The following is a 19,828-nucleotide window of genomic DNA, read 5'->3' as shown; positions in this document are numbered from 1 at the left end:
GAAGCAACTCTCTATTTAAAAAAACATGTTTTGTTTGTTTGAAAATGGATTAATAAAAGCTATCTGGTAAGAAAATAAAAAATAAAATGTTTTTAATTATAAAGCATAAATTTAGAAAATACTATTGTTCAGTGAAATGATTGTAAATATTAAAGATCTAAACAAATAAGAGCACATTTGTTTTTTAAAAATATCCCTAATTGCATTAGTTCATTTATCTGTGGCTTCTTTTCTCTCTCTCCTCAAACAAATGCCTGTAAATAGCATTTGCTCCATTGGGGCCAAAGGTCTGTGCAACATGTTACCTCACTGCCACATGTTACCATTCAAAGTAATGCTGTATTAAAGAGAAAATAAAATTACACTGGGCAGATCTGGATGAAGAAAGGCAGAAGTTATAGGTATTTACATCCCAATTTTAATACTTTAGTGCGGATTATAGGGGGTTTAAGGAGACTTACCTCCTAGTATGCCTATTTAGGTTTACAGAATTACAGTGCAGATTATTTATTCAAATCTGAACCTCACTAGATTGAAAATAAAATCTCAATCCAAGCCAGGTGACCTGAGAACAAGCTTCCTTGGAATCAGTAAGATTATTTCAGAATAAATGTTCCTAGAAAAGGCTGTAATGGCTGACTGTTTTACAACCTAATCCTTTATACATTTACCAGGGACTAAACCCTTATAACTTGTATTGTCCCTCTTAGTATTACCAAATTTCCATCGTGAAGGCCAAGTGGAACTACAGTACCTGGTCAGATGCCATGGATGACCCACACATGCTTAGCTCTCACACATCTCCTCACTGAATCTAACCACAGCCCTGCCTTTCTTACGGCTCAGTGGAAGGACCTGCCAACAGCTTATTCACTTGTTCCTATTCAATTAAGAGTATCTTCATAGTAAGTCATTTAACTCATTAAGCTCTTGGGGTTGGAAGGATAGCTAATTGATGGGCTTTAACTGTTTGATTTGGTTTGTTAAGTGCTAAAGGTATAGGAAAGAAGGAAAGATAATCTTTGTGGCAGATAGATAAGATAATCAGTGTTTTAAAATAATAAATCTGTGATCCAAACTACAATTATGGAGTAGATTATCAATGGGTCTTTCATACTAGGAAGTATGCCAAGACTTTTGGTCTAAAAAGCCCACAGAAGATTCAATCCAAACAAGCAACATCTCTTTCCAATGATTAGTAAATGGCTGCTAGAACACCTGCCCCTAATTTACAGCTGTGGCAAACCTTTTTCTTCTTCTTCATGATAAAGGATACACTTTCTTTTTTCCCTTCTAGTTCATCTCTTTTCCATTCTCTGTTTTGTGTCAGGGAGGAGCTGTGCTGTAAAAAGAATTTACAGTACTGAGTGTGCAGTCCTTTGCTTGACTACGATCCCGTGAAAGCATGGGGATGGTAGAAAAGGTGTTATGCAGGTAAAGTGGTTTTAGCAGGAATTTCATTTTTTATTTTTTATTTGATTTGTTTATTATATAGACATAGGCATCTCTGTGTCTGTATATGCATGTGGGGGGGTATATCTATGTATGTGTGTGCACCCACACATTCTTCTCTCTCTCACACAGAATTTTGCTGTTGCTCCTTTTACTGCAGTGTGGAATAGGTTGGACGCAAGAAGCAGTAAGTTCTCCAGGTTAGCGAAGTGGTATCTGCTGTTTCCTAACTTAATCAGGACCAGAGCTACTGTTAGTCAACATGAGGCACTTGGCAGTATTCGGAGGACAGAAGTGCCAATCCTGCTCCCCCACCCCTATTTCTCCTGAGACCTTCCCCAGCTATTCTCCTTTGTCAGAGGAAAGAACTGCGTCCTGCATGGCACATCCTGCATGTCCCAGAATGCTCTGCAGCCCTTAGAAGCGGTGAAGAGTAGCGCCCTGTTGCCAGTGTTGGAAACAGCATTCAACTCTGTCAAGTTAAGAATTTGAGGCATAGGATGTGGCAGGTTCACAGTTGCCTCAGGCAACAATATCTTTCAGCTTTGACTACCACTTTTTAGGAGCTGAAGTGACCAGATTATGTGATTAAGTGACCAGATTATGAGTGTGGAAACTAATTTTCCTCAACCCCTTTCTAGGTTTTATAGAAAGTACCTGTTTCTCCAGCATATTTTGGATGAAGCTAGACAAATCCTTTCTTCAGAAGAAGTTTTTCAACATAGAAATAATTGGTGAGCTATCCATGTGAAATGTTAAACAGTATATTACCTCAGTCTATATTTTCAGCTTGATCAAGAACTTAGTATTTTCAAAGTAAAGTTTCATTGAAATGAAGGTTACTATGTTATTAATTTGAGGAGTGACTTGGGGATCACAGATATGGGGGAGGTGGGGTGGAAATGATTTAATGCAAATACTATGACTTATGTCCTTGGGTCAGATTGCCATTTGTGACCTCCTGCCAGCTTCCCCATTGACTTTGCTTGTCAGAAGCCCACAGTGAAGGTCGCAAATGGAGATCACGTGACTGTGGGATCCTGTGACTGTCATAATTACAAACTGGTTGCCAAGTGCCAGAATCACGATCACATGACTGTGGGGATGCTGCAAGAGCTGCAACTACAAGGACTGGTTGTAGCGCTGTTGTAATTTCAAACATTCACTGAGCGAGTGGTCATTAAGAGGGGGCTATCTGTAACATATTAGGAGGGAAAAACAAACCAAAGCACACCAATTAGCACTGCATTTTAAGCCAGTATTTAAAGAATGTCATGAAATAGTAAAGAATAGGTGGTTGATGTCATGATGATGTTCCATAAAGCAGGGATAAGAAATCTGTGAATCTCAAGTGTTCCTGAACTATAACTCCCAACCCATTCAATCATCATGATCAACGGTGGGGGATATTAAGACTTACAGTTCTGTACCACCTGGAGAACTACTTTTTTTTTCTTCCATCCGTTGAAGAAAATGCTGCTTCTTATCCTGTTGGAATGCTTGGTTAGGCTAGCTGCTATGGTAGCATGTCTATAAGACACTCTTTTCTATGCTTCTAGATCCATCTGGTGTCCCATTCTTGGTGGATCAGATGTTGGGAGCTCGTTGTGGCTATACTCTGTCAAAGGATGTGTGGGGAAATCCTATTTTCCGGGCTTCTTTCCTTGGCTGTCATGTTATAAATGAGGTGAGCCCAGTAATGTTCAGTTAGGTATCATCCCCAGATTAGCAGAATAGAAAAAACTAACACATTCTAAGCACGGCTAAATAAATAACGCATTGGTCTGAGTGACAGATGAATATTTAAAACAGCTAGTCAGAGAATATAGACTCTTTTGACTGTTTTTATACAAAATTATTTTAAAGATAATCTCTCATTTTAAACTGAGGCGTCTGCTTTTGACGTAGGCAATGTCAGGATCTCTAGCATTGAAGGGAGCTAGAAAGGGAAACATGGAGGCTGAATTTAATATATTTAATACAGTTAAACAGACTGTACTGTATTAATTGAGACCCAACTAGCATTATTCACCTAATGATGAGACAGAGCATCTGTGGTTTTTATTTTGGCTTTCTTGTCTCCTGCTATTTTTAAGAATATAAGCCCCCCTTAGTTTGTAAAACATCATGTGTCATGTGGAGAGACACTTATGTTATACCAGAGCCCAACAAAGACGTGGGGATATGAAAATTTAATTAATGGTTGTGACTGACAACTTGATGATCACCTCTGTGAACTCCTATCCTAAATACAGTACATTCTAAATACAAATTTGCTGATCTAGAGCAGATATATATGCTGGAAAAAATCAATTGTGCCAGTATTTATGCACATAAATAGTATTTATGCAAAACTGCATAGAATAATTTGGGCTGCTGGGGGTTTCTGTTTTTATGATAAGGTTTTAATATATTTTGTGTTTTAATTTTTGTGCTTAGTTAGCTTAAGCCCTGGTGGAAGGGAAGAAAAACTGGGAACAGACACAGACATAAAACATGCTTGTAAAAAGCAATTGTTTGATATGTTTTGCAAGACAGCTCAAAGCGTTGTGCTACGGTGGAGGATCAGTATCTGCTGATTGTGACAAATGTGTGTAAATGTTGCATATCAGTCCTCTCATGCATGAAGAGGCAGGCTACAATAACCTAAGCAATCTGAAATGCAACAGGTTCAATCCAACTAGCCAGAGTAAACTTATAACAGAACTTCTCCTTTACATTCCTCAGTCCCAGAACTCTTTGAGCAGTCCCACAGATTTGAAGGGGGTGGGAGGCTGCAATGGGAAGGGTGTTTCTCTCTCTCTCTCTCTCTCTCCAGGAATGCATTTCTTTTGCTCACAAGGTAACAAGACTGAATACAAGCCAATAAACCTATAAAGATCTAAATGCTGGCTCTCTCAAGAACATTGTGACAGGATGCATTCCCCATTGCTAAATAGTTCCACCAGTTATATTACAGATGCTCTTTTCAATGATTGCAGAAAGATGAAAAATTCTCTCTTACTGTAAACATCAAAGTATCATTATTTGAAGACCTGAGGGCAGCTACAATTTACCAACATCCCATGCACTGCTCCTATTTCTCATGGGCTCCAAGGGAAATTCTGTGTGAAGAGAATTACATGGAGGTAAGAGATGGGTCATAATGCAATATGCCCTTTAAAGAGTATAGGCAATCTGTTAAAAGCAAAATGCAGCCATAACAACGATTCACTAGCTCTACTTTTGTTACTGATTGTCTTATATATAGTATTTGGGCAGATAGTTTTTTTTTTCCCCTAAGATGGTGCCAAAGTCAGGTGTGTTTGTGGAGTGGGTGCCAATGATGGTATTACTGTGTTGCAGCAGGTTGGTGGTATGGAAACTTGGACTAAGAGGAGGTGGAGTTCCTATAGATTTGGGATTTCCTTCTATTGGATCTAGTTGATGTTGCTTCTCGCCGAGCCCATGCGGTTCATATTCCTTATTAGGCTGCGTAGCAACTTGGGGCAGAATTGCCCGTGGTGCCTGGAACTTACCTTCCTGTTTGGATTGTGGCTGGCTAGACTGTTGGCTGGCCCATCATCTCCCTGGGACCGACAGTCAGATGACTGGATTGCTGGGTGCCCTGGGCATAGGGAGCAGCTGTGGTGTGCTGATTGTGTGTCACACACTGAGCAGCGTTTGGCCTTGCGGCGATGGAAAAGGGTGTGGCTGCGGAGGAGGAGGCCTTTAGCTGGCTGGCATGGAGGTGGTGAGTTCCAGAGTGGGGCGACAGAAGTGGCGGTGGCAGTTTGGGAGCTAATGTCGAGGGGCATTTGGGGGGTAGGGAGTGGTCTATGGCAGATGCAGGGAAGGGGCCAAGGCATTGCATTCAGCTTAGTCCTTGCGGCTGCAGCTCCCCTCCCACCGTTCCTCTGGGTAGCCATTTTGCCTTCTTCCCAGCCTGGAGAACAGAGGAGCTCTGCAAATTCATGGACTCCATTGACAGATGGACTAGGGTTTCTGCTGGGAGAGGGTGTTTCTCCCCCTGAATTGGGGTTTGTTTTCCTTCGTACAGGTGAGAGGGAAGGGGGACTGATTCACTCTCTGGATTGTCTGATGTTGGATGTGTGGGCTCCCTGCTAGTCTAGCGAGAGTGGGCTGATGGTGGAAGGGAATGAGAGTATAGGGTTGAGTAGGCCCGTTTATCTAGAGGTGCTGAGTGCTATGCAGAAGTACCCTGGATTGATGGACCAGGAGGAGGTTGTGGCTGGATATGTATATGTGTGGCGAGGGGGCTACAGGTTTGGGCATGGACCTTTATAGACAGGGAAGGGGAAGGCTTTGGAGGGATAACATCCCAGTAGTGACAGGTATGGGGAGATATGATGGGAGATGGGGGCAGGCCGCTCCTGGGGACCATGCCTGGGTATATTGTTCCTGTGGCACATTCCAGCCCCTTGAGCTCGTTCCTGGGCCCCAGGTGGCAGACCTTCAAGGCCCTGGGTTGTCAGCTGCTACTGCTGAATGCCAGGTCGGTATGTAATAAGGCCACCTTCATTCATGACTTGATTGTTGATGAGAAGGCTGACCTGGAGTGTATTACCAAGAACTGGCTGGGTCAGGAAGAGGGGGTTCCCCTTTCTGAGGTGTGCCCAGCTGGGTTCCAGGTGTGGCACCAGCCAAGACCAGGGTGGGGTGGTGAGGTGGTGGTCATCCAAGATATTTGGGAGACATTCAGGGGTGCTGCTCCTCATTGCAGGGTGTGAGACCCTATTCGTTAAGTTGGACTCTAAGAGGGCTCATTCGGGACTGTTGCTATTATACTCCCTGCTGCATAGCAACCTCCCTGCCTGAGCTTCTTGACTCTGTGGCCGGATTGTCAGTGGAGTTCCCCAGACTTATGGTCTTGGGGGACTTCAACTTGCCTTTTTTGGAGGTAGCGTCTGAGGTAGCTTGGGAGTTCATGGCCACATGACAGCCATGGGCCTGTCCTAAGTCATCCAGGACCCAATGCATAATAGTGGTCATACGCCTGACCTGGTTTTTATGTTGGAGCACGGTGTTCTGGATTTGGGGGAGATCCCTGGTGAACCTCCAATTCTCTGGCGCCACCCTCTCTGCAGGGAGGCTGGGCCTATTAGATTGGCCCACCCCAGACAACTGATGGACCCAATTGGGTTCCAGAGGGAGCTTGGGGTTGTTCCGGAAGGTCCACTATGTGGTCTGGCCGAAGCCTTGGTGGCTGCCTGGAATAGGAAAGTAGCTGTGGCTTTGGACCGGATCACGCCTGAGTGGCCTCTCCACACCCATGGATCCCGAAACTCTCTCTGATTTATGGAGGAGCTAAGGGAGATGAAGAGGGCAAAGAGAAATAACAAAGAGCAAAGATGATTAAACATGAGCTAGAGCCGCTATTACAGCCTACCTTGTGGTGGTAAGGGCAGTGAAACATAATTATTTCTCCACCCTTGTTGAGTCTGCAAATAGCCATCCAGCAGCCCTGTTTCGGGTGACCCGGACCTTCCTTGGAGGGAGCAATTCTGGGATTCACCTACAGGGTTGCTGTAAGGAATATGCTGCACATCTAGCAGATAACGTCACTAGGATCAGCTCTGCATTGGATTCCAGCCTTGGTGCAGGGCCAGTGGAGGTTACGGGGGCTAGGTCTTGCATGATTATCTGGGAGGAGTTCAATCCCATTGAACCTGAGGAAGTGGAAAGGGTTCTTGTAGCTGTTAGTTTGGCCACTGCTGTGTTAGATCCGTGCCCAACCTGGCTGGTCAAGGCTTCCCGGGAGAGGATGCATGATTGGGTCTGGGCAGTGGTTAATTCTTCCTTGAGGGAGGGGGTGGTCCCACTGGCTCTTAAGGAGGTGGTGATGCACCCCCTCCTCAAGGGGCCATTGCTTGACCCAACTAATTTGGACAGTTTTTGTCCAGTCTCCAGCCTTCCCTTTTTAGGGAAATTTGTAGAGAAAGTGGTTCCACAGCAGCTTCAAAGGACTCTGGATGAAGCAGATTGTCTGGACCTCTTTCAGTCAGGATTCAGGCTGGGGTATGGGATTTAGATGGCACTGACCGTGCTCTTAGCAGGAGCAGGATGGGGGTGGTGCATCGATCCCTGCTGGATTCTCTATTGAAAAACACCTAATTCCATTTCAAGGTGTCAGTGATGACTGATATCCCACGGATTTCAGAGGCTGAGACAGCAGAATGGATGTCAGCGCTACCAGAGGTACAGTAGGAATATTATTTAATTAAATACCTTCCCCACCCAGGATGGCTTACAGTAATTTATAAACAAAAACAAATTGATTCATTTTACTTCCACTTAAAGGGCTTCTAAATTGCACCTCTCCCCCCGAGCACTACCACTTTTGGCTAGATTAGAAGTATAGCAATTTATTATCACAGGTAACAGTTGTGTAGAAAAGTCTATGCTGCCCGTGCTTATGGGACTCAGTGATTTTTGCTGGTACTGTAAGAATTGCTACTTTTCTTTTTTCAATTTTTTTTCTTAAACATTTTTGAAAATGAAAAAAGGAAAACATAAAAGAAAAAATGGTCAAAAAAGAAAAATAAGCCACAAAGAAAATTCACACGCATCATAGAATTAAATAGGGCTAAATTTGTTAAATAAAAATGTCCAATATTTCATTACTTTTATGAAATAAATATATAACATTGTTTTAAAAGTTGTAGGTCATTTTTAAAATCCAAATAATATATAAATATCAATAGCAATAATCATCACAGTATAAATCATAAAATACAATTAGCAATTACAGTAATTTCTGTCCAAACAGTGAAAAATCTTATTTATTTAGCAGATTATTGAAAGTTAGAATATTAAGACTTTATGTTAAGAAATGCAAACTTTGTATATGATACAAGCTCTTATACAGAATTATCCAAAAATGGCTTCCAGTTTGACTTAAATTCTATTGTCAGATTTACTTTTGAAGTACAAATTTATTTTGGACATCACAATATACTCCCACAATTTAATTAACCATTCTTCTGCAGAATCAACTTTTGTACTTTCCAAAAAAAAGCTTTGAGTATCCTTGCAGCGTGTACCATGTTCAAAGCTAGTTCAGTATACTTTGTAGGGGTATAAGATTTCATAATATTTAGTTTTAAAAAAAGATTCTCACCTTTCCAAAGAAGTCTCAAAAGATTTCATCTTTTAGATACTGTAAACCGGTTGGAGAACAAAGACAGGGGGAGTCAGAAATTAAATATTTATATTATTTTTAGGAGTGTTTCCTCTTTTTTTTTCTTTTCTATTTTTAACAATTATAAATACAGTAATAATATAGTGGAGATTCTGCTATTAAGCTCATATATATATATGTATATATGTGTGTGTGTATATGTACGTGTGTGTGTGTGTGTATATATATATATATATATATATATATATATTTAATATCATGAAAACAACTCAGTGTACTCTGCTTGGTATCTCTTATTAATGTTATATTGAGTAGTAATTATATAACCTCAGTAAGGTGAAGCTTTATTACAGTCTTTGACCAACTTGTGTACATGTGTGTATGTGTATGTATATACTCACATAAAATATACATTAAAGATGGCAGTTAAAATAAGTTATATGAGTTAAAGAGGAAGAAAGGAAGGGGAGAGGAAAGAGTTTTAAAGGCATTAAAGAAATGCCTTTTGTTGGACAGTATTTGTTGCCTCACTGCTGTAGCAATGAGGCAGAATTTGGCAAAATTATGGGTGATAGTGCTTTTATGGTCTCCTAAAAGATAGGAGACGTACCACTGGTTGTGCCTCCCTGGGAATTCTTCTATGAGTGGCTGAATTAACATCTCACACAAGTTCAAACAGAAATTACAGTAAATACCCTCTGGGGGAGATGGGCAGCATATAAATTTAATAGTTAATAAATAAATAAATAAATTACTTCCATTAAAGCTTCCATTGTAAACTGATTACAAATCACTTTAATTTTTTGTTCTAAGTCCGAAACTGGGCAATGCTTATGTCTTAATTCTAATTACTTCAGTTCATTAACTGGTATGTCCTTCTGTTTTTGCAAAGCTTCCTTTCTGTGATGCCAAAGAGATAAACCATCTTCTCATAAGTGCTTTGCTAGAGCCCTGTAAGGTAGACAAAGAAATATCAGAAGTTAAACTGATTTGGAAGAACCTGTTGAATTTCTGTTGGTATCTTCTTGCAGTAGTAACAGTTTGCTAAATCTCCACTTCTTTGGTCTGAAGGTTCCTCAGTTTCATCTTAAAATTACTGGGTTATGACCTGCACATGTAGAAGCTACAGCTTCCATGTCTATGAGATTAGTTAATAATGAGTTAGAAATCCAGCACATATCTATTTCTGAATAAGGTTTACAAACTGAAGAACAAGTATATTCTTTCTCTGTAGGATATTTTTATCTTCACACATATATACTTTTCCAGAATGTGTTTGTGAGGCTGTATTTAGCCCAGGAGTTCCCATTCCAATGCCTTCCACATATGTTTGGCTTGTGAAGTCCGTAATTGACCATGCTAACTGGAACTTCTGGGGGTTTCAATACTAACGCATTAAGTCACAAAGTGGTCAATAGCTGACCTAGCCCAAGATATTAGGACTAAGAAGAAGGACCTGTACAATGCATACTAACTCCCTTTAATGGTATGTGGGAATTACCTTGGGAGACAGGAGGAAGAGCCGCAGGCTACACAATTATCAGATAAGGGGCAGCTTAGCCCGCAAAAGAAATGGGGGCACAGCAAACGACTCAGAAGGGACTCTCCCTAGTTTCTTGAACTGTAAAGGTGAGGGGGAGAGATGTACTTTCAGAGTTGCAAGATTCTGTTAATATAACCTTACAATAAAGTTAGAGCTAGTACTTCTGGGTATGCTTCTTGTCTGGACTACCTTGCAAGGCTGACAACTCCTAGATCTTATTGAAACTGCAGAATTTTGCATGTTTGTCACGTAACCTTTTTGCTGTCCTACAGTTTAAAAATTCTTAATGCCTTCATCATTTTTTCCCCTCCAGGCACAAAAGGTTATGTATCAGATGTGGAAGCTGATGTTCTATTCTCCATCAGGGATAAGAACAACAGGAGTGAGTGATGCTGACAAGTTAGGCTACAGCTTCAATAATACATTGGCAAGAGTGTTCCTCCGCTCTCCATACTCCACAAGTGAAACTGAAAATACAGTGGTAAGTTGTTCCCCCCTCCCCCCAAAAGATAGACATTATAAGGTCTCTCATTCTTCAACTGGTCAAGTAAAACTGTTACCATCCATTTTTCACAGGTTAATGGGGTCACTATGAGCACAATCACTTCCAGGTCTAGGTACAGACAAAGATGGCTACTTCTGCTGATTGACACCACTATATCATGCCCAGTTGGCAAGTATTTTTCTCCTCCTTTCATGAAAATTCATGGCTTATTCAGTGAGGGAAGATATTGAATGTTCATACAACCAGTACCCTCTAGCAAGCCAATTTTCTGCCAATTATACCTGCAAGGGCACCAAAAAGAATTTGTATGTTGAAATAATAGATTTTAAAATGAGATCCAGGTAGCTTGTCCATAAGATGTCTGGTTCATAATATTAAAATATTGCCTGCTAGCAATATTATGCAAAGTCTTGATTTTTGTTCAGCAATGATCTGAAACTTACAAGTGCTATAAATCAACAGATGGTACCAGCTTCACAGATGCTTCCATAATATGGACTGTACCAACTATTATCCCTAGACTGGTCCTTCAAGAATCCACTTTCAGATCCCTTAATGTATCAATGGGAATTAATGGGGAAAAAATAGAGAACCCTGAGAAATTCAACTACACACTGGAACGTAACATCACACATATTGGAGTTACTATCCCAATTGGAGCCCCTAGGGGCAGGCTTCAGGTAAATGTAAGCTCTACTATATATATATAGTACAGAAGGGAATATCAGGGCAAGTGTGTGATATGAAAGGTAACATATTGGAGTACAGTATGAACTGATTAAAACAAAGCAGAACATTTGTTTATATGCAGCAACACTTAATAGATCTAGTTTGTCTTTTTCCCAGAGCACGGTATCTAATGAGGTCCATGGAGTGACCTACAGTATTGATCTATTGATGGAACATAGTTGGACAAATACAGATTGGCAGCTCACCAAGTACATTGTGATTAAACCAATTACTACACCCTTCCTGCCTCGAATACCAACAGTAATCAATAGTAAGTTTGTGTGTCTGCATACAGAATCAGACAGAAGAAGTCTGCTTGTCAGTCTAAAGAAGAGGTGCTGATGTTGTTGCTGTAATGAACATACCGTTTGTTGCCTTGTTAAACACAGATTTTGTGTCTTCCTTTAGAAATCTAGCAAAGCCATTAAAATAACTAAAGAGGTTGGTTAAATATGCAGGTCTAATCTTGACTTTAAACAAAGCATATAGAGAGCTTATAGCCTTTGAGTTTCAGAACTGAAGAAAGAATAGGCTGAGAAGAGCTGGGTGCTTTTTCAATGCATTCCAAAAAGAAGGTGGATTAGCAGCAAACGGTTTGTTCAGTTTTATTTTCAAAGGGTAGATTATTACAAAAACATTATTTCCAGGGAATAACCAAGTTCTTGTGTTCATATTTTTCCCAATAGCAAATTCCTTCTTATTTACATAGATACCGTTCCAGAAACACGAATATTTGATGTACTCTTGGGCGTCTTCCTTCCTGATGTCAGTCTGGTGACTCTTACAATAGGAGATGTGACTTTCTCTCTCAGGGAAGCAGAACAAAAAGGCTACAGGATCTCTGATATTCCCTTCCCCAATGGAACAAGAGGTTTTGAACTGGAAGTGCCTTTTGACGATCCCAATGTCTTAAAAGAAGTAAGATATTGTGTCTGTGTGTACGGTGTGGTAGTCCTTACTTCAAACTGTCTCACTGGAGGAAGCACTGAACAAACATATTGAATATACTACTAACACGTAGAAAAAAGAAGCTACAAAACCATTATATTTAATGTCTCATCCACACATCCTAGTTGCTGTGGCACAAGATGCCCCACCTATAGTTTGCTGAGGACATGACCTCATCATGAAGCCTCCATATTATCACCAGCCCACTGCTGAGTCAGACTGAAGCTGAACTAAGGTGTCTTGGCTTGAAAGTAGTATTTCCCCTGTTATTTTGGCAGATGTTCCAGTGTGCATGGAGGAGGAACCTTAGGAGACTGGCAGTCTGCAGGGCTCCAGTTGGCTTGCTGCAGGATCACCACTTCCCATCTAGCTGGAGGGCTTTGCCTCCATGGCCATTTTGGTTCTGGCTGCTGCAGGAGCCAGATAGCTCCTAGTACAGCCTTTTTTTTCCTTTTGGAGTGGGCTTGGACATGAGAATATCAACTTTATATCAGATTAAATGTAGGTTTGCTAGGAGATAGACATTCCCATTCCTAAGTAAAAATAACATGTTTAAGAAGAGCAAATCTACATTTTATCCCATTAGCTGGCATAGCCCCAGTCAGGATCCTGAGTAAAGGTTAGAGGACAGGCCTGGGTAATAGGAGCCAAAATCAGTTACTCCAATTGACTACTACCAGATTTGGTGATTGCCAACCTAAGTTGGATAAAGGCTTAAACACACACACGCCCAACACTGTGGATGGTTGTTTTGCAGTATCAAAAAAAGCACAGAGGAGGGAGATGCTAGAAACGGTACAGATGCGGGCCGCAGTTGTGTACAAATGCATGTAAAAGATAGGTAAGGTGGCAGGAAAGAAGGCTTTCTCCAAAGGCACCGGTCAGGAAGGTAACCTCCATCTGGAGAAAGTCGTAATATTTTTTCTCCATGTTCCCTGGTGTTAATAGACCAAATATTATGGACCTGCCCTTTCCCCATCCTGGTTAGGGAGAAACAATTGCTGCCATGAAAATAATTCAGATTACTTTCTATGAGGGCAGCAACAGTACCAGGTTCACTGTCACAGCATAATGAAAGGCAGGCTGTGGTGGCAGCATTTTTTGTACTATGACATACTTTTTTCCTGTCTCAAGGATGGGAGGAAAGCGCATTACCATTGCTGCGTGGATACACCCTAAGTCTGCTTATATGTACATTCCCTGGAGGAAGATAGAGATGAAACATTGTCTCTCTAAAAGTGTTCTGTCTTTAATTAGCATGTAGCAAATATGCACAACTTTAGCAAATATGTATGCACTTCTCTGCTTTGACCACTCAAGATGGTACTGGACTGGGGACAGCAGGAACCTCTTGTTAGGTTAAAGCCATTGCTCTGTCTTGAGATGGACATCTCATGGCCTCTGAGCTGCAGATATTCACACTGCACCCAAAACCATGCTGTTGGAATTCAGAAGTCAACTGGCCTAATTTTGGCAGGTGGTGATGATTTTACAAAATTAAGGATGGGAATGAGAACAGAGGCCTCTGGCAGGCCAATCACTTCTCTTTCCACTCTTAAAGCCCCATATAATTTGTCTCCAAATCAACCTTTTCATTTTCTAGCTAAATGGTGGCCCAAGCCCTTGAAGATTGCCTATTTTTGCCTTTCCTGACATGGATTGTGTAATGCTGAATTATTTTTCAAAAAGCTTCTGTTTCTGTACATTTAAATAAATAATAAAATCCCAAGGGTTTTTTTTCACTTCTCACCTAAAATGCTGAAGAGATTCCTACTAGAGTGCTGTTTAAACCCTTGCTTGCATAATGATTTAGCACACATGTGTCCAACATGAATTTTGTCCTAAACCTGGTTTCTGTTAAAAGAGTGCTGCCAAAATCTATTGGATTTCATGGTTTTCATTTGTTGTTTAAGTATGTGAACAGAAATGAAACTAGATATCACCTCCGAGTAATCTACACTCTGATTGTGGGTCCTGAAGAGAAGCTATATCGCCATCCTGCAGACGTTGAATGTACAATGGCAGATATTCGTAAGTTGCCTGGCAGTATTGACCCAACAGTGACTTGTTAGATACTTAGCTTATCTTTTAGGTACAATGGACAGAAGGCTTTTTCAGGAATTAAATCACTGGGAGCAATGAAGTCTGGCTGGAGACTATCTGAACAGCTTGAGAACATGAAAAATGTGCCTAAACTTTATCCTAAACTTTGTTTTGCTTTGAAATAACAAGCAAATGACAACTGCGATGTTTAGGCAAAATTCTCAAACTGTATAATAACAGTCTCAAGTGCTATGATCTTCTGTCAGTCTCAAAACTGCAACATTCAGCCTACTTCTAATTTTCTGCTATATAAGCATCTTCATTTTTGTCTCTGGTTCTTTACTAACCATGGGGCTTCTTATGGGCCAGTAGAATGGAGAGTTTGATCACAATCTAAACAAATGTTTCTCAACCTTGGCCACTTTAAGATGTGTGGACTTCAACTCCCAGAATTCTCCAGCTAGCATAGCTGGCTGAGGAATTCTGGAAATTGAAGTCCACACATCTTAAAGTGGCCAAGGTTGAGAAGCACTGATCTAAACCATCAGCTAAAGACCTAAGTAGTCCAAAATTTTATCAGCCTGCCAATTATGGAACTCCAATACAGCCATCTTTTTAGACTTAAACTTTTTAAAAAACCTGTTAAAGGGACATTTTTTTGTAGAGGCTACTTTAATGTGACTTAATTTTTTTTTCCTTACAGAATTACCAGAAGGCATTGGATACTGTGACAAAAAGAATATATATTTAGCTGTTACCATTGCAGGCCTGTTTCAGTACTGGAGCCTTTATGTTGGTAATACGCCTTTGAATCAGATCACTGCCCGTACAAATGGGTATTTTATCATGACGAATGATACTCATCTAGTATTGCAAGTGCCTCTCTTTGCTCCTGGGATGATCTATGAGGTATATATTACAAGTGAGCCCTGCTAGGCGGTAGCACCTAGCTTGCTTTGCTCATCTCAAAAACTTAAGCAGGGTTGGATATGGTCAGCCTTGGGATGAGAAACCATCAGGAAATCACAGGAAAGTAAAAACCAAAACTCCTAAAAGGAAAAGGGAAATCACTTCTACACTGTTGCCAAGAAAACTACTTGGATATGTCCATGAAATCATGAGTCCAGCTTGACTTACAGGAGACTGTTTCTTATACATCAGAACCACCATGGTTCCTTATCTCAATGGGCAAATTAGAGAACTGAATCTACTAAACTAACCAGGATGGTTAATATACAGGAAAAGGTTTTCTTTTGTAAACCACTCTTCCATTTATTCCTCCCCATTGTGGGACATGAGGTTTTTTTAAGTAAATGCCTGTGCCAAGATGTAGAACTAAAAGTGTGATATTTCTAGTATCATCCAACTGCAGAAAAATGAGTTGACCATAAGGGTTTTAGTTGGTTATATCTATATTAATTTGCATTTTAACAAACTTGAGTGGAAAACACTTGCACCATACACATCCACAGAGGCACAATGTTTAAAGCTTTCTTTCCCATTAATGGAAGTTCCTGTTAGTGGAAGGCATGCTGCCTGAAAGTGTCCTCATAATTAGCAGCCAAGTTGAATGGATTCTTTAAAACCTTAACACAAATTGACTGGATACTACGAGCTAAGAATAATATAAAACATGGCCATTTGTTTTGTATAAAAATGGCTGTGCCTGAAATCAGGAAAGGGAGAGCTTTGGGTCAGAACAGGGATGATGGCTATTTTAACAAAAACAAGAGTGGAAATAGATGTGTTAAGCCACTACAAAGCAAAATTTTATCTTTAAACCGTCTGGGCTTTTCCCCCCAAAGCCAAAAAGAGTCTGTCCCATCTAGCTGATGACATTATTTTTATTTATCAGATTTTTACACTACCCAACTCCCAGCAACATAATTTAATTGCTGGACAAGTACCTTGTGTTTTCCCCTAAAGTGAAATAAATGAAATGCAGCCCTTGGCCAAAAAAAGGTTGCCCATGTCTGTCTTAAATATTTAGCCATTTGGTATACTGAAGCAATTTCAAAACAAACATCATCCTTAAAATATGCTTCTCACTTTTTTTTAAAGGAAGTGTCACTTGAGAGAATCCAAGCTAGATTTGATCTAGTCTTGAAGAAAATGGTCACTCTAGAAACCTTGGATACCTTTTCCATGAGGTGTAATTTTCACTCCTCAGAATTCATAGGTAAGATCTATTCTTAGCTGAGAATCCAGTCTCTTTAAGGGAGATGTTTTGTAATCTAATTCATTGTCTTCTGTTTTTTCAGTCTGCTATCCTAATGGAACTGTAACCGTACTGGCTCACATGAAGACAGTTCCATCCATTGACATGGGCAAAACAAGACTGAAGGATAACATCTGTAAGCCTCAAGACCATACAAAGGACCAAGCTTTATTTCGGTTTCAGGTTTCTACTTGTGGCACTTCCGTAAAGGTGAGGAACTGAGTAAAGGCTGCTCACAAAGAAACAGAGGTGGTCTTTTCATCAAATAATTAGATCTGATATTTTTCTCTGATACAGTTTAATGATGAACACCTGATTTATGAAAATGAAATATCCTTTGAAAAAGAAACTCTTCCAATACAGAATCCACCAATTATTACAAGAGATCCAGAATACAGGTAAAAATAAGTAGATCACAACTGATTTAATTTACATTCAGCAATTGAAAAGAATATATATTTTTATTGCAGACTGACTATCTTGTGCTACTATCCAATCAAAGAGATCTTGATGCAAAGTGCTATGTTCTATGGCTCCTCATCTAGAACATTACCTTATGGTTCTGGCACAATGATGTCTTGGACTAATAAGAAAGGTAGGTAATTTTCTTAAATATACAGCTTATGAATGTGTGATCACAGTTATGACAGTCATTATAATTTGTCCCACAGACCTTACAAGGACAAGACAAGTTCTGAATATCCAGGCAAATATGTTCAAAGGTAAGACTCTCCTAAAGATAAAATCATGGTAAGTCTAAAATTGAATATGTATTGTTCCAAAAATCTATCACTGCTCTCCCTTTTTTCCTCTTCCCAGATGAATCATTCACAGAAGCTTATAAGTATCATTCACTAGTTATCAAGTATTCATGGGAACCTCTATTTTTTGAAGTAGAATTAAAAGATGAAGCTCCTAATGTTGAACTATTTTTGGAAAACTGCTGGATGACGCAATCTGAAGAAATCTCTAGCATTCCTCAGTGGAACTTCATTGTAGATGGGCAAGTAGCAGTCCAGAATTATTTGTAATTACTCTGGTTAAATCTACAGACTAACAGGGTTTTTCTCATCCTACCAAATAGATGCGAAAACAAAAGCTATGGATCTGTAATCTTCTCTCCAGTAATGACAAACGATCGAATAAAACATCCTAATCACTTCAAAAGAGTGAGGATACTGAATCTGACTCTTCCTCTGACAGAGGTATTACTGATCTGACTGTATAAAACATGAACCAAATCATACGATGGGACTGACCTCAGAGTTGAAGGAATCAGTTTGCGGTGATCAGTGTTTATATATATAAAAATATACATAAATATAGATATTTATCTATAGAAGAAATTAAACTGCTTTATTTTAAAGAAACTAGGCAGTCTTGGGGGACGCGGTGGCGCAGCGGCTTAATGACGCTGAAAGTTACCGGCCAGAAATGGTCGACGCTTCAGCGGTTCGAGTCCAGCCTTCGCGTTAGCAGGGTGAGCTCCTGTTTCCTCCCCAGTTCCTGTCAACCCAACAGTTCAAAAAAAAAACTCACGTGAGTAGATAAATGGGGACTCTCACTCCGGTGGGAGGAAAAATGCTGGCGGCGCCTTGCAAAAAAGGAGTCAGGAGCAGTTGCCGGTAAGCGCGAAAAACCGCGTGCGCCTGAAAAGGACGCGAAGCAACGGAAACCCCGCCTCCTGCGCTCGCCAGCTGGGCTCTGCTCTAGGAAGGAGGCTCTGGCAAACCACTTCCGAAAAACAATTGCCTTGAAAACTGCAAGGACTCATCCAAGCAGTCACTGCAGGGTCAGCAATGACTGAGCGCAGACAAAAAAAAAAAAGGCAGTCTTAAATGTTAATACAAACAAGTGAAACGTATTTATTATATATGGTGCAAATAAATCTCTAATGTTCAATGAAAATAGTGAAAATGATGGAGGAGTTAGATCTATTTTTTTAAAAGATCAGTATAAATGTCATACAACTGAAGCCAAGTACAAAGTCCTAGCCTAACATAATGTGCAAATATCTAAGTGCAATATCTTCCTCTGGTCATCTATGGGCTAATAGGTGTCGCCAGCTCTTTTGCTTTTAAGTAGTAAAATACTGGCACTTCATATGTTGCTACTCTAAATATTTAGAGGAAAAATTAGCTAAAATCCGAGCTGTTCTAGTTTTTCTTCTTGAAGGTATTTCTTAATGAATCAGTTATATAGAAGATAAGAGCAATTGGAGTTCAGCTTGCTTAACTTTGGGGCTTATTCCCATATTATAGGACTTCCAGCAAAAGTTCTGTTCCTTATTTGTCTTCTTTTCAACCCCGTTTTAGGTATATTTACACTGCACAGCAACAATTGGCACTTGCCTTCATGTGCCTAGTGGCGGACTTCCCTGTAAATCATGTCCTGGAAAAACATTTGGTAGGTTCTCCAATGAAAGTTGGAGAGATGCTACCCATTAATAGAATGGTTGCTAATATATTGTGAGGTAATTTGTCTTGTCCCATCTCCAGGCAAAATCATTAAAATATTAAGAGGGCAACCAGCTCTCTTTAAAGTTCCTACTTGATACCTGTTTATTAAAGGAATAGTTAACTAATATTTCTTACGATGCTTCAGGTCAGCATTCTGAAATTTATGCTAATCATCATGGTTATGTAGTAGCTGGACCAATCTCTATCCTTCAGCCTGAGCAAATTAAGGAGCTGGACACCAAAAGAAATAAGGTAGGTTTGGGGGCTGAAAAAGATTATAAGAATTGATGTGAATGCTAAATGGAATCAAGACTGCTAGATTATCATCATTGTTGTAATTAGTACAATAATGCGGCAGCAATTATAGATGCATTTAAGTATTCTTAATTCTACACATGACTGTGGGGCAATCTTATTACTAAGGAGAGGCATACCATTAATAATAAGCCATGATTTGGGGGCTGAATAAATCATATCAGTAGAAAATTCAAAATTTGGAGGGAATCCAAAATATGTCAAAATCCCACCTCAAAAGCTTTCAAGAAACCATATTAAGTTCTTTCCCTGTGTCCAAAGAAATTAAAATCGATGCATTCTGAGTTAGAGCAATGACATCCGTTAAAAAACTGATATTGTCCGAAACCTCAGGATCCTTAGCTGGAAGAACCCCCTGAAATCTATGGCCAAAGTAATTTTTAACATTTTAGCTTCTACATTTATCAAGGAAATAGGTAAATAATTAGACCACAATGTGGAACCCTTACCCTATTCAGGAATAATTGCAATATTT

At 40.0% G+C, this 19,828-nt stretch overlaps 1 protein-coding gene across 1 annotated transcript; it reads left to right on the top strand.

Moving 5' to 3' along the window:
- Positions 1 to 311: 311 nt before the first annotated feature.
- LOC112540140 (uncharacterized) lies at positions 312 to 19,782 on the top strand. The gene is made up of 24 exons (XM_025163796.2): positions 312 to 401; positions 711 to 905; positions 1,331 to 1,434; positions 1,585 to 1,652; positions 2,094 to 2,186; positions 3,012 to 3,139; positions 4,434 to 4,580; positions 7,579 to 7,650; positions 10,450 to 10,617; positions 10,713 to 10,809; positions 11,104 to 11,321; positions 11,488 to 11,641; positions 12,080 to 12,288; positions 14,232 to 14,349; positions 15,065 to 15,270; positions 16,423 to 16,540; positions 16,623 to 16,789; positions 16,877 to 16,977; positions 17,050 to 17,174; positions 17,251 to 17,301; positions 17,399 to 17,582; positions 17,664 to 17,784; positions 18,895 to 18,985; positions 19,184 to 19,782. The coding sequence occupies exons 3-24, from the start codon at positions 1,406 to 1,408 to the stop codon at positions 19,324 to 19,326; spliced, it is 2,808 nt and encodes a 935-aa protein (XP_025019564.2). The 5' UTR covers positions 312 to 401; positions 711 to 905; positions 1,331 to 1,405; the 3' UTR covers positions 19,327 to 19,782.
- Positions 19,783 to 19,828: the final 46 nt, after the last annotated feature.

The sequence above is a fragment of the Python bivittatus genome, unplaced genomic scaffold (genome assembly GCF_059951505.1).
Source record: "Python bivittatus isolate LINGU-HERP-01145 unplaced genomic scaffold, Pbiv_v1 ctg000020_np1212, whole genome shotgun sequence".
In the NCBI taxonomy this organism is placed as follows: Eukaryota; Metazoa; Chordata; class Lepidosauria; order Squamata; family Pythonidae; genus Python; species Python bivittatus.
Note: the sequence above shows the minus strand (reverse complement) of the source record. Positions and strands in the feature narration are given on the sequence as shown.

What these genes read in the sequence shown, in the direction of transcription:
- LOC112540140 (XM_025163796.2), top strand. Translation starts at nt 1,406, where the DNA reads ATGGGGATGGTAGAAAAGGTGTTATGCAG. An exon ending in GTAGAAAAGGTGTTATGCAG is followed by an intron (nt 1,435 to 1,584) that starts GTAAAGTGGTTT and finishes TCTCTCACACAG; the next exon opens with AATTTTGCTGTTGCTCCTTT. An exon ending in GCTGTCATGTTATAAATGAG is followed by an intron (nt 3,140 to 4,433) that starts GTGAGCCCAGTA and finishes CAATGATTGCAG; the next exon opens with AAAGATGAAAAATTCTCTCT.